Source organism: Mytilus galloprovincialis, chromosome 4 (genome assembly GCF_965363235.1).
Source record: "Mytilus galloprovincialis chromosome 4, xbMytGall1.hap1.1, whole genome shotgun sequence".
Lineage (NCBI taxonomy): Eukaryota > Metazoa > Mollusca > Bivalvia > Mytilida > Mytilidae > Mytilus > Mytilus galloprovincialis.
This window is the reverse complement of record NC_134841.1, coordinates 96425980-96439750: the sequence shown is the minus strand read 5'-3', so window position 1 is coordinate 96439750 and position 13771 is coordinate 96425980. Positions and strand designations below refer to the sequence as shown.

Genomic DNA, 13771 nt, shown 5'->3' with positions numbered 1-13771 from the left:
GGTCGAAAATGTACACCTCACAATCATATCAACAGACAGTTATCCTAAAGCTTAACGAATCCGCGATACGGACTTGACCACAAAAATGAATCTTCATCCATGAAATAAGGCAAATTCGGGGTCAGGTGAATCCTGTCTGACGTACATGTAGTTTAGAGGATCCAATATACAAAATGTGGGTATCCTATAACTCGTGATAAGTGAGTACTTCACATGACAACAAAAGCTTCATCCTACAATCATCCAACTATTTTACATTTCATTTTCTGAAAATATCAATACTTTGAAAAGCTTAAACCTATTAAGGATGTTGACCTATGTAGCTTTTCTCAATACCAATAACAAATATTAATTATGATATAATTGGAGAATAATTTGAACGTCTTCGTAGCATCAGATCTTTCACGATCCTTTTCACGATCTTCAATAATGCGGTACGTGATCTTTCACGATCCGAAAAATCAATTTTTGTGTAAATAGTTCTTTATTTACCAAGTTTCAGATTATGTTTATACTAAATAACTATGAGAACCATTTGATTAATTCAAATAGAATGCCCCTATTCGTATTAAAGTAGTTTTTCTAGTCGAATTTGTGATAAAAATCATGTTTGTTAATGTTTACATTTTTTATGTCATTGAAATGTCGAGAAGCAATCTGCCTTTTGTTGTTTTGTAATAACTATGTACTTTTAAAACTGGATATTCTCACATACTGATCATAATGTTGAACCATGGAAGTAATATTACTTCCATGGTTGAACCATTTTGACAGACAGTTTTATTTTGTCGTAAATTTGTCTGTGTAATTAATTAAATTAGAATATCTATTGACCTTTCATATGTCTTCTCGATTAAATCTCTTTCACGATCCGTTACCAGAACTTTCACGATCGTCTCTCAATACTTGACCGCCGTTAGATGTTCTTTCACGATCATTTCTCTCGTTAAACTGAATGACACCCGTGTTCAAGTGCACGTTCGCACGGTTTACATTCTTTTATCACGGTTTCCCCTCATACATGTGCTGTCCGATGGCCGAAGTTCTAACAGAGACATATATACACATATATGTATATATGTCTCCGGTTCTAACGAGAGGTCTCGTATAGTTAAGGTCACTGCATACGGAAAAAATATCGACGAATTAATGTACGGGAAGACAATAATCCAATAGTAGTATATTGATGAAGATTTTGATTATATAAATGATTTTCTTGACTTTTACACTTGTTTTATAGTAAAACCAGAGACATATGCGTCTCTGATAAAACTTAGCCATTCAAGAATATAAAACATATTCAACCTTTTTCTTTTAAATTTGAAGTTTCATATGACTTTAAAGAAACAAATAATACAGTGGTGGATCCAGCCATTTTAAAAAGGGGGGTTCCCAACCCAGGACAAAGGGTGAGGGGTTCCAACTATATGTCCCCATTCAAATGCATTGATCGGCCAAAAAAAAGGGGGTTCCAACCCCCGGAACCCCCCCTTTTTTTTGGATTCGCCACTGTAATATCATACCGCTCATCTGATATCTAACAAATGAACCATTTTTTGGCCGATCAATGCATTTGAATGGGAGCATAAAGTTGGAACCCCGCCCCCCTTTTACTCTGGGTTGGGACCCTTTTTAAAATGGCTGGATCCGCCACTGCTGTTTTGCGCAGCGTTCTTCCCTCGTCGATATTCGAACTCATGCATTTGGGATATTGAGACAATATATATATATATATTAACAAGAACACAAAGATAATTGAAAATGAATTTGAAGTGCATATTATTTTTGAATTGTGATCGAGACTACTATAATAGTAGTCTCAGATTGTGATAAAAACTATGTACATATATATAGGCTAATAATAAATTAAATGAATTTGACAATGTGATTAAAACTATGTGCATAGGCTAATACTAAATTAAATGAATTAATTGTTTAGAACAGCTGTTCTCTGCAAGGGTCGACTTTGGTGACTGTATGGATGGGCAGTAAATTCCATTGAGTTTATATGGTGTATGTAAATACTGAAAAATTATATGTACAGTATCTTTTTTGATTGAAATATGTCTGAAAGTGAAATTATGATTTTTGCGGGTTCTACTGTCTGATGGTACGAGAATAGCAGATGGGATTGCTACGATTTGAAATTCTTTTTTGTGGAATACTATTAACTGATGTTAGGAGGATAATTAGCCTAGTTCTCATCATGAATAATTTATTAAGGTAGCGGAGCTCAGAAGATAAGTGAGGCCAGAACTTGCTTTTAATCATTGCTTTTTTTCTTTTTAGAAAATGACATTCATGTGTATACTTTAGCTAGCTAATAAAAAATCGATATAATCATGAGCGATTGTACAATGATTTTTTTCTACGGCCTCGCTCGTTCACCTCAATATTTAAAAAAAACCGGATTATTTTACATTTCCGGTCTGTTCCGTCATTTAGAAACCAAGTCACCTAAGGGAAATAAGCAAGTAAGTTATCCAAGGTTAGTTTGGTTTGTAACTTTTTTATGTACTCTTTAAAAGACTATGATCTGAAGCACAGGCACTTGCTATTTTCAATTGGGGTTTACTATCCACACTTGTACCAAAAATCACGTACAATTATGGGTATAGTTGTAAACCCATTCGTCATTGACAGAAACCTTTAGCTGCGGAACCGTAGCTCTTAGGTCCTTATTTTTATTTTTGACTATTTGCGGATCTATCATTCTATGGTCCGCAGATAGTAAAAAAATAGCATAAAGACCTATTAAGAGCTACGGTTCCGCAGCTACTGTGATCTGAGCCTGAGGTATAGTGGTATGATTGACAATGAGACCACTCTCCACAAGAGACCAAATGTCACAGAAATTAACAACTATAGGTCATCGTGCGGCCTTCAACAAGGACCAAAGCTCATTTTGGTTACATTGTCTTTTTACAAGCGTTTTTTTCACTTTCAATTAAAATCTAGAAATTTCTGAGTTAAAATGGTTACATTCACTTTCAATACACCTTTAATATCGCTTTTTGTCCGTCATTACTGGATATTACACAGGTTCCCATAAAATTTTGACGTCATAAAACAAACTATCTGACGCCACAATGGAAAAGTGATTGTTTTATGCGTCAAAAGTTCAAGCTGCCCGGTTAGCCGGGACTAGCGATAAGGTGTATGTTGCTGATACAACCCAGGTGGGAGGAATCCGGGACCGCTCGCCCTACATGTACCCGATTGCCAGGGTCTGTTCAGTCTCACTAATTAAACAATTAGCAACAAGAAGCACAGAGAAGTGACAGGAAGAAATAAATTAATGACAAAAAGACAAATTGAGCGACAAAAAAGTTTCAATACTATTAAAATTTATATTGTTTTTAAGGTACCTACTGTACAATCATGAAAATATATCTCTTTTTTTCAGAAAAAACAGAAGACACTTAAAATGGGTATAATAGGTCAGAGCATATGTCTTTTATGTCATGGAATGAAAACACCTACAAAACAGTTATTAAACAAAACTTCACCGTCACAAATGTATACATTGTATAAGGCAAAGCAGACCATTCCCAGTGTTAATCTCATCCCAAAAAGATTGATGTCATCAAAGTTTAAAAAAGATAAGGAGACTGTCCATAGGAAAGATGCTGCATGCATAGGTGAAGGTGACAAGATGTATGAACCACAGTCCCCATACAGGGAACATTGGCCAAGACGTTATGGATGGGATAATAAGTTGTTTGGAGGAGGTAGGTTTCATCGTTATATCTTTGATTTTAAAATTCACCTCAGTTTTATGATATAATTAATCAAAGGAATGATAAGGGCATAATTTCAACTACATTAATGATGTAAAATACATTTACCATGTTTACCGTTACATCTTGAGAGTTTTAAATTATTATTTTCTCTGGTCTCACAGTATGTGGCAGATCCAGAAATCTTCATAAACGGGTGGCCCATTGACTGCCTAAGAGGGGGGCAGATCCGGTCATGCTTCATTGATTCCCCTAAATCTGTCTCTGAGTAATCCAAATTATGATTATGATTATTTTGGGGGTTTTGCAAAAAAGATTTTAAAGAAATCAAGATCTATGCTCTTTATTTAAGAATTGAATGCTTCTTTTTGTAAATTTATTGGGTGTAAAAGCATTGACCGAAGTACATTTTGTATGAAGCGCGGAAGCGCTTCATTCTAAAAATGTATGCACGGTCAACGCTTTTACAACCCTATAAAGTTACAAAAAGAAGCATTCAATACTTATAATTACATTTTTTAGCTATGATCATGAAAACACGAATTTTATATATTTTATTATTTAATTCACCTGTGTACTTTATTGTTGGAGCACGTGTTATCATGAATGAAAAGTTGTATTGAGCAATGCAACTGCTTACGGAATTACACGTGATGTGCAGTTAGCCAATCAGAATAAAATATTATAATGAAACAGACATCTAATGCAATTATAAATACATGTTATAATGTATCTAATGTATCCTATATGATTATTAAAGAACAATAGGTTAACAGCAGTCAATAAGTGAATGACTGTAATACACATGAAAAAATATAATCTGCATTTAACATGTTTAAATTAATAATACTGTGTATACTTTCAATTATCTATTGTTGGGCAGATAATCTGACACACTTTTATAATACCAACTGGACAAGAATTATCACTGTTTCTAGTAAATTATATTTAATGATTCCATTAAGGGGTATTCTGAACAGATATATCATGTTAAGGAGGGGTATTTGCGAAAAATACCAGTCGAGAGAATGTTAAATTTCACGAGCCGTAAGGCGAGGGAAATTCATTCTCAAGACTGGTATTTTTCGCAAATACCCCTCAATAACATGATATATCTGTTTAATTACACCGAATGTTAATGTACTAAAACGCATTGATGATCGTGACGTTACAAACGTCCAGTCGGATAGAGTATTTTTGGCAAATACCACGGCAGAGAGGGTAAAAAAGGCATATCCTTTTAGCAAATACCCCGGCGGCGTTAAAAATGAACGATATTCATTTGATAACAGTAAATTGGTGAAAAATACACTGGCTATTAACCAATCAAAACCCCGAATTCTTACATAAGGTGTAATTATTTTCAATAACATTCTTACAAGAATTTTTGATTCCTTAAGTTGATACATGTACATGTTATATGGATCTGATTACAGGTGCTTTACCAAAGTTGGATGAACCATTGAAGTTTGCATTGAAACAGAAGGATAAGGACTATTGGGACAAAGAACATGCTTTGTTTGGACAGAATGATTATATTGGTAAATATTTATAATACTAAAATATCCAGGTCCAATAAGGTGACAATAAGACAATACGAATACTAAAAATCTGGACTTAAAATAAGGCCTATAACTATATAAATTAAATGTTCACAGTTTATACAATAGATGAAGCTTTCACTGGAAAAGAAAAATGTACGAAAAACGCTGCCATGCGACATTCCAAAAAAGTAATCTTTTAAGAATGAAAAAAAAAAAATGTTTCAAGCATCCATTTAAAATAATGAATAGTGAGCATGTACTTATATTTGAAAAAATAAAACAAAACATCTGTTATTCTATTTTTAATGATGTGAATTTAAGCATGGATGCAATTTGGGTACTCCTCTGAGTCCTCATTAGGGAATCATGGTTAGTTTGGATGTCGATTCAAACCCATTTTTCTATGACTAAATATGGATTAAAAATCAAATTGGTGTATCTATACAATAAAGAAGGACATGGCTACAAAATAAACACAGAATGGAAATTTTTGTCTTCATCATAAAAAAACGTAGGTGAAAAAACTGTCAAAAAGGTGCAATTTGGGTAATTTTACGACTCTAAATAGGAAGTGAAATTCGGTCCATAAATATGAGTGAGTAAAATATACAAACTACTGCATGACATTACTATTAGGTAACGTAACAAGTTGTTACTATTAACGATGATAACAATTCGTCTGATAAACTGTAGGAGATGCGGTGAAAGCGCTAACAGAAACAATGTTCGATTTATGATGTGATTTTTTGTGTTTTTTATTTTTAAATATAATGATTATAACATATATGTAAGTATATTCCTAACACTTTTTTCTTCAGATATATTAGGTGATGGAAATGTTAGACCAGTTGATTTAATGAAGGGTCCATCATGGATTCGTGGTTTTAAAGGAAATGAAATGCAGCGCATCATCCGTAGATTACAGTTTGATGGACACAAACTTCAACAATTATATCCAACAAAGTTTCATATGATACAAAAAAGATTGGATTATCTGTACAAACATTATAACCTATGTCGTTCTAATGCCATAGGAAAAGGAATAAAAAGAGTTCAAAAATAAAAATAATATTTCTTGCCTTTAGGAAATTAAAAGAATTTTTGACTTCATCTGTTTTGTTTGAGAACAATCCCAGCTGACTTTGAAGTTCCAATGAAGTACCATGTTCACTTAACTTTCATCATACACAACTATCAGAACTCAAACCACTTTCACAAATGGACCAAATGTGGCCACTATAAAAAAGAGGAGATGTGGTATCATTGCCAATGAGACAAATATCCAACAAAGATCAAATGACAAAGATGTACCGGTATACAACTAAAAGGGCCTTCAACTTACATGATATAGCAGACACTTGGAGCATGACTCAAGGAAAAACATGATATAGCAGACACTTGGTGCATGACTCAATGAAAAACATGATATAGCAGACACTTGGTGCATGACTCTGACAAGAAAAAACTCTGAACCTCAATAGAATGTTAGGTATTTGATACAGAAGGAATAGTTTCACAATTTAATTTACCTCTGATCTATTCCACATATTATGCTGTAAATTATGTCCAAACAAAAATGGAACATTCCATTTGACATCAAACTGGGTTTGAATATTGTGTAAAGACAATTGTTGGACTTGATTAGAAAGCTGGTAATGTGATTCAAATTTTATCTATGCTTAAGTTATGACTAAAAACAAAAATATTGAACTCCAAGGTGACTTCCATAAAACAGACATAATCAAACATTATTAATCAAGGAACTGAGTGAGAAAAAAACCTGTCATATTCCTAATTCGGTACAGCATTATTGATGTATTAAACCTAGTTTTATAGCTAACATAACCTCCCACTTGTGTGACAATTGTGTATAGTTAAGTTCAGTGGCGGATCCAGAGGGGGGGTTCCGGGGGTTGGAACCCCCTTTTTTTTTGGCCAATCAATGCATTTGAATGGGAGCGTATAGTTGGAACCCCCCCTTTACTCTGGGTTGGGAACCCCCCCTTTTTAAAATGGCTGGATCCGCGCCTGAAGTTGGATACATAAATAAATAGATTCTATACAACAGTGGCACTATATGTACATCTATAGAAAATTTGTTGTCACTCATGAGTCCAAAAGCATTCCAGGTACCACTTTCAACACTTTCAAACGACAGTAAGTGCCATTTCACAAAAAAAACACTCCAAGGACCACAACTCCTGAACAGCAAAAGTGAAAAACGCCAATGTGAAAATTAAACCTACATTATGTCATTAAAAATACCTTAAAATTTGAAAATCATTAGTTAATGCACAGATACAGTTGAAGCTTTCAGCCAGTCCTCATGCTGTACAACCAAAAGTTAATAACAGAAAATCTGTTTACGTTATAGTGTTTATACCCCTGCAGTAACGGAGGGGGCATTTTTAAAGAAAATTACATAAGTTAACTTGTGCAAGGTGCAGGTATCTAATAACTGTTCTGTTCCAAAAATATCTGAATACTAGTATTCTGAATATTCTGACGTAATCTTTAAAATTGGAGTTATCTTCCTTTAAAATTGAGAATGGAAATGGGGAATGTGCCAAAGAGACAACAACCCGACCATAGAAAAAAACAACAGCAGAAGGTCACCAACAGGTCTTCAATGTAGCGAGAAATTCCCGCACCCGGAAGGCGTCCTTCAGCTGGCCCCTAAACAAATATATACTAGTTCAGTGATAATGAACGCCATACTAATTTCCAAATTGTACACAAGAAACTAAAATTAAAATAATACAAGACTAACAAAGTCCAGAGGCTCCTGACTTGGGACAGGTGCAAAAATGCAGCGGGGATAAACATGTTTCTGAGATCTCAACCCTCCCCCTATACCTCTAGCCAATGTAGAAAAGTAAACGCATAACAATACGCACATTAAAATTCAGTTCAAGAGAAGTCCGAGTCTGATGTCGAAGATGTAACCAAAGAAAATAAACAAAATGACAATAATACATAAATAACAACAGACTACTAGCAGTTAACTGACATGCCAGCTCCAGACTTCAATTAAACTGACTGAAAGATTATGATTTCATCATATGTCCATAATAATTGGTGAATCAGTTTTCTATGTTGTGTTTAAGTGTAGTAAAGTTAATCTTTTTAGCCATGGTGTTGTCACTTTATTCCGTCTTATGAGTTGGAATGTCCCTCCGGTATCTTTCAACTAATGCTTTCCTAGCATTCAATGCAATGTTTAATTTTGCTTTCCTATGATCACAGGCGCTTGGGTCTAGGATACAGTTTTTTTTTTTTTATTATTATAATTTATCCATTTTCTATATTTATAACACATATCTATCACTTCTGTGCATGTCTCACCTAGTTTCGAGTGATTTAAACGACCCAGAGAAAATACCCAATTTTACTATCCAGTATGATTTAAACGACCCAGGGTCGTTTAAATCAGACCCAGAGAAAATACCCAATTTTACTATCCATTAGTATGGATAGTAAAATTGGGTATTTTCTCTGGGTGGATAGTAAAATTGGGTATTTTCTCTGGGTCGTTTAAATCACTCGAAACTAGGTGAGACATGCACAGAAGTGATAGATATGTGTTATAAATATAGAAAATGGAATATTTTAATAAAAAAAATCTGTATCCTAGACCCAAGCGCCTGTGCCTATGATGGATTAAAAGCAACCTTTACTCTCACTTCTTGAACAAGTACTTTGATTAAATTTCTGTCTGTCACATGTCCGTTGTTCCTGGCTTCATTTTCATAGTTTAATTGACTGTCTAGCAGTCTTAATCTGTCCTTGACCTCATTTTATGGTTAATTGGTCAATTTTATCACATTAGGTCTGTTTATTAGATTCTGCCTGTAAGTAATAGGTCAACCATATTTCACTATTTTTTTAAAAAGTACATGTATAATGCAAAGTTTAGAATTTAACATTAAAAGCTTATCTACACGAAGAACAGTGCCATTCATTCTTGTGTTGTTGAAGTCTCTTGAATTGTGAAAATATGTATACAGAGGAGCAGCTGCAAATCTTAAACTTTTATAATTAAGCCTTGACCTTTAATGGTTTAATTTATAAATTGTGACTTAAATGAAGAGCTGTCTCATTGGCACTCATATCACATGTTTGAAAATGATATTTTATAAAACGGAGATACCGTAAGGATTATTCAACGCAAGTTCGGTTGAAACTGATGTAATACTATCAGAGGATAAATCTTTACAAAATTTACGACGGGAATTTACTTTTATAAATTGGTATTTGGATGGAGAGTTATCTCATTGGCACTCACACCACATCTTCCTATATCTATGACTGAAAACCGTTTTCAAACAATTTGTAATAACGAATGAAGGGTTTATCCAATGGTTTCAGCTAGTTGTTTACCGTTTATGTAGATCTTTAATGCTGGTTATTTTTGCTGTTTACCCTTCCTACCTTTCTATTATGTTTTTTCAGTAAAAGGCAAATCACTGATCTGATCAAACGAAAATGTCTTTTAAGATTGTACTTATGTGAAATTTAAAAAATCAAGAAATTAAAATTGATACTACATTTTGAAGGAGCAGCAGTTAAGCCTTAGAACAAAATAAGCTAAAAATATTGATAGGTCATGGACCTCCTTTTAGAGATATTTGAGTTTTTAAACACAGCGGGAAAGGGCTGACTCGGACTTTTACCTTACATTTGTATTGGTATTATTTGGGTCTCAAATCCAAAGAACAAAAATTCAGAAATTGCTTAAATTTTGGAAAATGGCTTTTTATGAGCTATTAAAGTCTTTTATACAAAGAAAAATAGGTGTTATGAGGCAAAATATTTTACCCTGTATTGATAGAAAAATACAGAGGAGTCCGAACATTTGACACCAATTTCGATAATTTTGTTGAAAATAAGAAATATGTTGATCTTTTTTCTTTTTAAAATTTCGTTATTTACATCAGTTGCTTGTAACATTGTCTTCAACGGACTTCAACAAGTCTCCTCGTGAAGATCTAGAATTAATATAAATTTCAATGCTATTATATTAATAAATAAAACATCAATCTAACATAGGCGGATCCAGGGGGGTCCTCCCAACTTTCGTGAGAAAAATTTGGTTGATTATATAGGGAATCATTGAAGCATAACTGGAGTGGGGCCAACCCCTTAGGTCAGTCAGCCCCCCCTCCCCCCTTTAGGAAAAGTTCTGGATCCGCCACGGTTAAAGATTCTAATATTTGTTTTTACATTAACTAAGAATTTAACTTCTTCTATCTTATTTCAAGGTAAGATACATTTGTTTTGCAAATTCTTAAATTTTATGACTTGTTAAAACATATGTATAGTAATACATTATATTGTTGTAAAACAGATGGATTTATTAGTGAATCATTCCATGCTAATTTAGGGGTGAAACAGGGGGACAGTCTTAGCCCCACCCTTTTTAATATTTTTGTTGATGACATCGATTCCTATTTCAACCCCGTTTTGTCTGATCCAGTTAATTTAAATCAGAATAACTTTAGTCATCTTCTTTATGCAGATGATTTAATCTTAATTTCAGAAACACCTAATGGCTTGCAGCACTGTGTGGATGCCTTACAATCTTTTTGTATTGATTGGGGCCTAAATGTGAACACCAAGAAAACCCAAACTATGATTTTATCAAATAGTAAAAATAGATCTTTATTAGATAAACATTATTTTTATTTTGGTCCCCAACCATTAGAATCTGCTAAAGAATATAAATACTTGGGTATAGTCTTCAACAATAGAGGTAAACTTAATATAGCAGCTGAAAATCTTGCTGATAAAGCACGTAAGGCATATTTCGCCTTGAAATCAAAATTACCATATTCTAATTGTATTGCAGTGGAAAAATGGGTAAGACTTTTCAACTCATTAATTTCACCAATTATGACTTATGGATCTGAAATTTGGATCTCAGATTTTAATATAAATCTTGACACTGCTGATAAACTGCCATTTGAAAAGGTTCAGAATATGATTATGAAAAATATTCTTGGTGTTCATGGTAAGGCTTCCAATTTAGCTTTACGTACAGAACTTGAGCTATATCCAGTGTGTTTTATATCATATAAACTAATGTTTAAATACTATGCTAGATTAACTGACATTGAAGTTGGAAACAACCCAAAATTTGATTTATTAAAATCTGCATTCATTGAAGATAAAAAATTGTATACACAAAAGAGCTCTTGCTGGGTACAATCATTACATAAACTAAAAAAGTTAATCAACTTTGATTCACTTCAAATATCACATAATGTGTTTGAGGACTCACTCAAAAACTTTTATAAATGCAAGATTTTGGGTCAACTTCAGCATATCAAATCTAATAACACAGGTAAACTAAGATTTTATAGTAAAATGTGCTCATCTTTTGACTTAAAAGCTTACTTAAGATTTGATATTAAGAAATATGATAGATCACTGCTTACAAAAATTAGAATAAGTGCACATTCACTTGCAATTAAAACTGGGAGATATAGCAAACCAAAAATTTTAGCAAGTGAAAGATACTGCAAACTTTGTAAAGATAAAGTGGAAGATGAAGTTCATTTTCTTTTATATTGTCCTCTATATAAAGACCTTCGAGAGAAGTTTGATATTTTCAATAACCTTAATAATGATGATAATATTAAATCAACGATTTATTTACTTAACCCAGTAAATCTGGTTGACACCAAACAAATATGTAATTATTTAAGTCAAGCTTTTGAACTTCGTAATAAAAATCTAATGTCAGTTGGTCTACCATAAGTATAATACTGAGTAATACTGTGATATTATATATATAATTGGTACTTGAAATGTTTCTTTATGTTGTATTTGCATAAATTGTCATGTTTAATGTGTTTGTATCTTGGAATACGCATTGTATCATATGTGCTTTGTCCAATAAAATATTTGAATTTGAAATGAATTGACAAAATACACCAAGCCAGTCTTTCTTTTTGATCTGATAAATGGTAGGATTTAATCCAATAAGTGTAATGGTAATTCATTCAATACTAGTTCGATGTCAGCCGCTATTTCCTATCAAATTTTATCTGAAACCTTTTTTATCTTTGTTGTTTCGAAGTCTCAATGCCAATATTTCAACAGATGTGACAAAAAGTAGAGCTGATAACGGACACACTTGCCTAATTCATCTTGAATTCTTAAACAGTCCGAAATCCACCCATTATTTATAATACATGTTTGAATATCAGTATACAAAGTTTTAACCCAATTTATGAATGATTCATGATCCAAAGTGATGTAAAGTATCTGACATAAATTTGCATTGAAAAGTGTCAAAGGCTTTTTAAACTCAACAAAAACAATAGCCCCCTTCTTTATCATATAACTGCATTATATATTATATCTTGTATTTGCCTTAAAATATGTCGAACAGTTTTGCCTTTTCGTGTTATCTCTGCCGATTGTGGTTTTCACGACATAACGACAAAAAATGCATTTTACCCTCATGGTCTATATATTATCATTGCTACCAGATTTGTGAACAAACCGGAACAAACAGCCAAAACTCAATACTAGATGCCATAAGAACCATTCCCCTCAAATTAATTTGATATTTGGTTAATCAGTTTCAGAGAAAATCTGTAAGAAAACTGCTGAAGGACGGTCAAAAGATAACGGATGACGACGAATCCCATGATGCCAAAACCACACGTGACCCACATGCACTCGTCTCTAAAATTATATAACCTATAGACTTTAATATAAATGACACGTGTCTGTGACTTGTCCTTAGGGAGTAGGAACCTTACTTAATTATTATATACTAATTTATTACGCGAACATTTTATCATATTTATAAAAGTGTGTTAGTATGTGATATAATTCATGTCAGTACGAAGACGTCAATGTGTTCATTCATATAACCTAAATAATAATCACGTCATGAGAGGCTGTCTTTTTCTTTGTTTTTTTGCGCTATGACGCACACATGATTTATGTGTCACAGCATAAAATTAAAATTTAGTCTTTGCAGACGTCATATTTATTTTATTATTATTTCGACTACATCTTTGTCTGAACACTTTTGCTGATCATCCAAATGTCAATATTTGATGTATTGTATAACTGCACTTATATGAGGGGGAGGACAGGGGTAAGGGAGACAGGGAGAAAGGGGGTGGGAGAAAGGAGAAAGGGGGTGGGAGAAAGGAGAAAGGGGGTAGGAGAAAGGAGAGACAGGCTGGGAGAAAGGAGAAAAAATAAAATATCTCTCCTTTTAAAAAAATTTCTAATATTTCAAAAAAAAATATCTCAAAAGGAGATGTTTTATTCTAATGGGAGAAAGGAGAACGGGGGTAGGAGAAAGGAGAAGAGGGGTGGGAGAAGGGAGAAGGGTACCCCCCTGTCCTCCCCCTCTTACATATATAAATACTTAAAATAACAATAATCAAACTATTAATCAAATTGACAAAATACCTTTATATAGACACCCTTGAGATATATAACTTCCGTTTGTTTTAACTT

General features: G+C 33.3%; 1 protein-coding gene across 2 annotated transcripts; it reads left to right on the top strand.

The window, feature by feature from the left end:
• Nucleotides 1-2422: 2422 nt before the first annotated feature.
• Nucleotides 2423-6392, top strand: LOC143073517 (large ribosomal subunit protein mL51-like). Of its 2 annotated transcripts, none has more exons than XM_076249127.1 (4): nucleotides 2423-2474; nucleotides 3407-3731; nucleotides 5177-5281; nucleotides 6103-6392. In XM_076249127.1, exons 2-4 carry the CDS (start codon nucleotides 3428-3430, stop codon nucleotides 6345-6347), a joined length of 654 nt encoding a protein of 217 aa, XP_076105242.1. In that variant the 5' UTR covers nucleotides 2423-2474; nucleotides 3407-3427; the 3' UTR covers nucleotides 6348-6392. The 2 variants fall into 2 exon arrangements, with proteins under 2 accessions (XP_076105242.1, XP_076105241.1); XM_076249126.1 differs by having other exon boundaries at nucleotides 2444-2488.
• Nucleotides 6393-13771: the final 7379 nt, after the last annotated feature.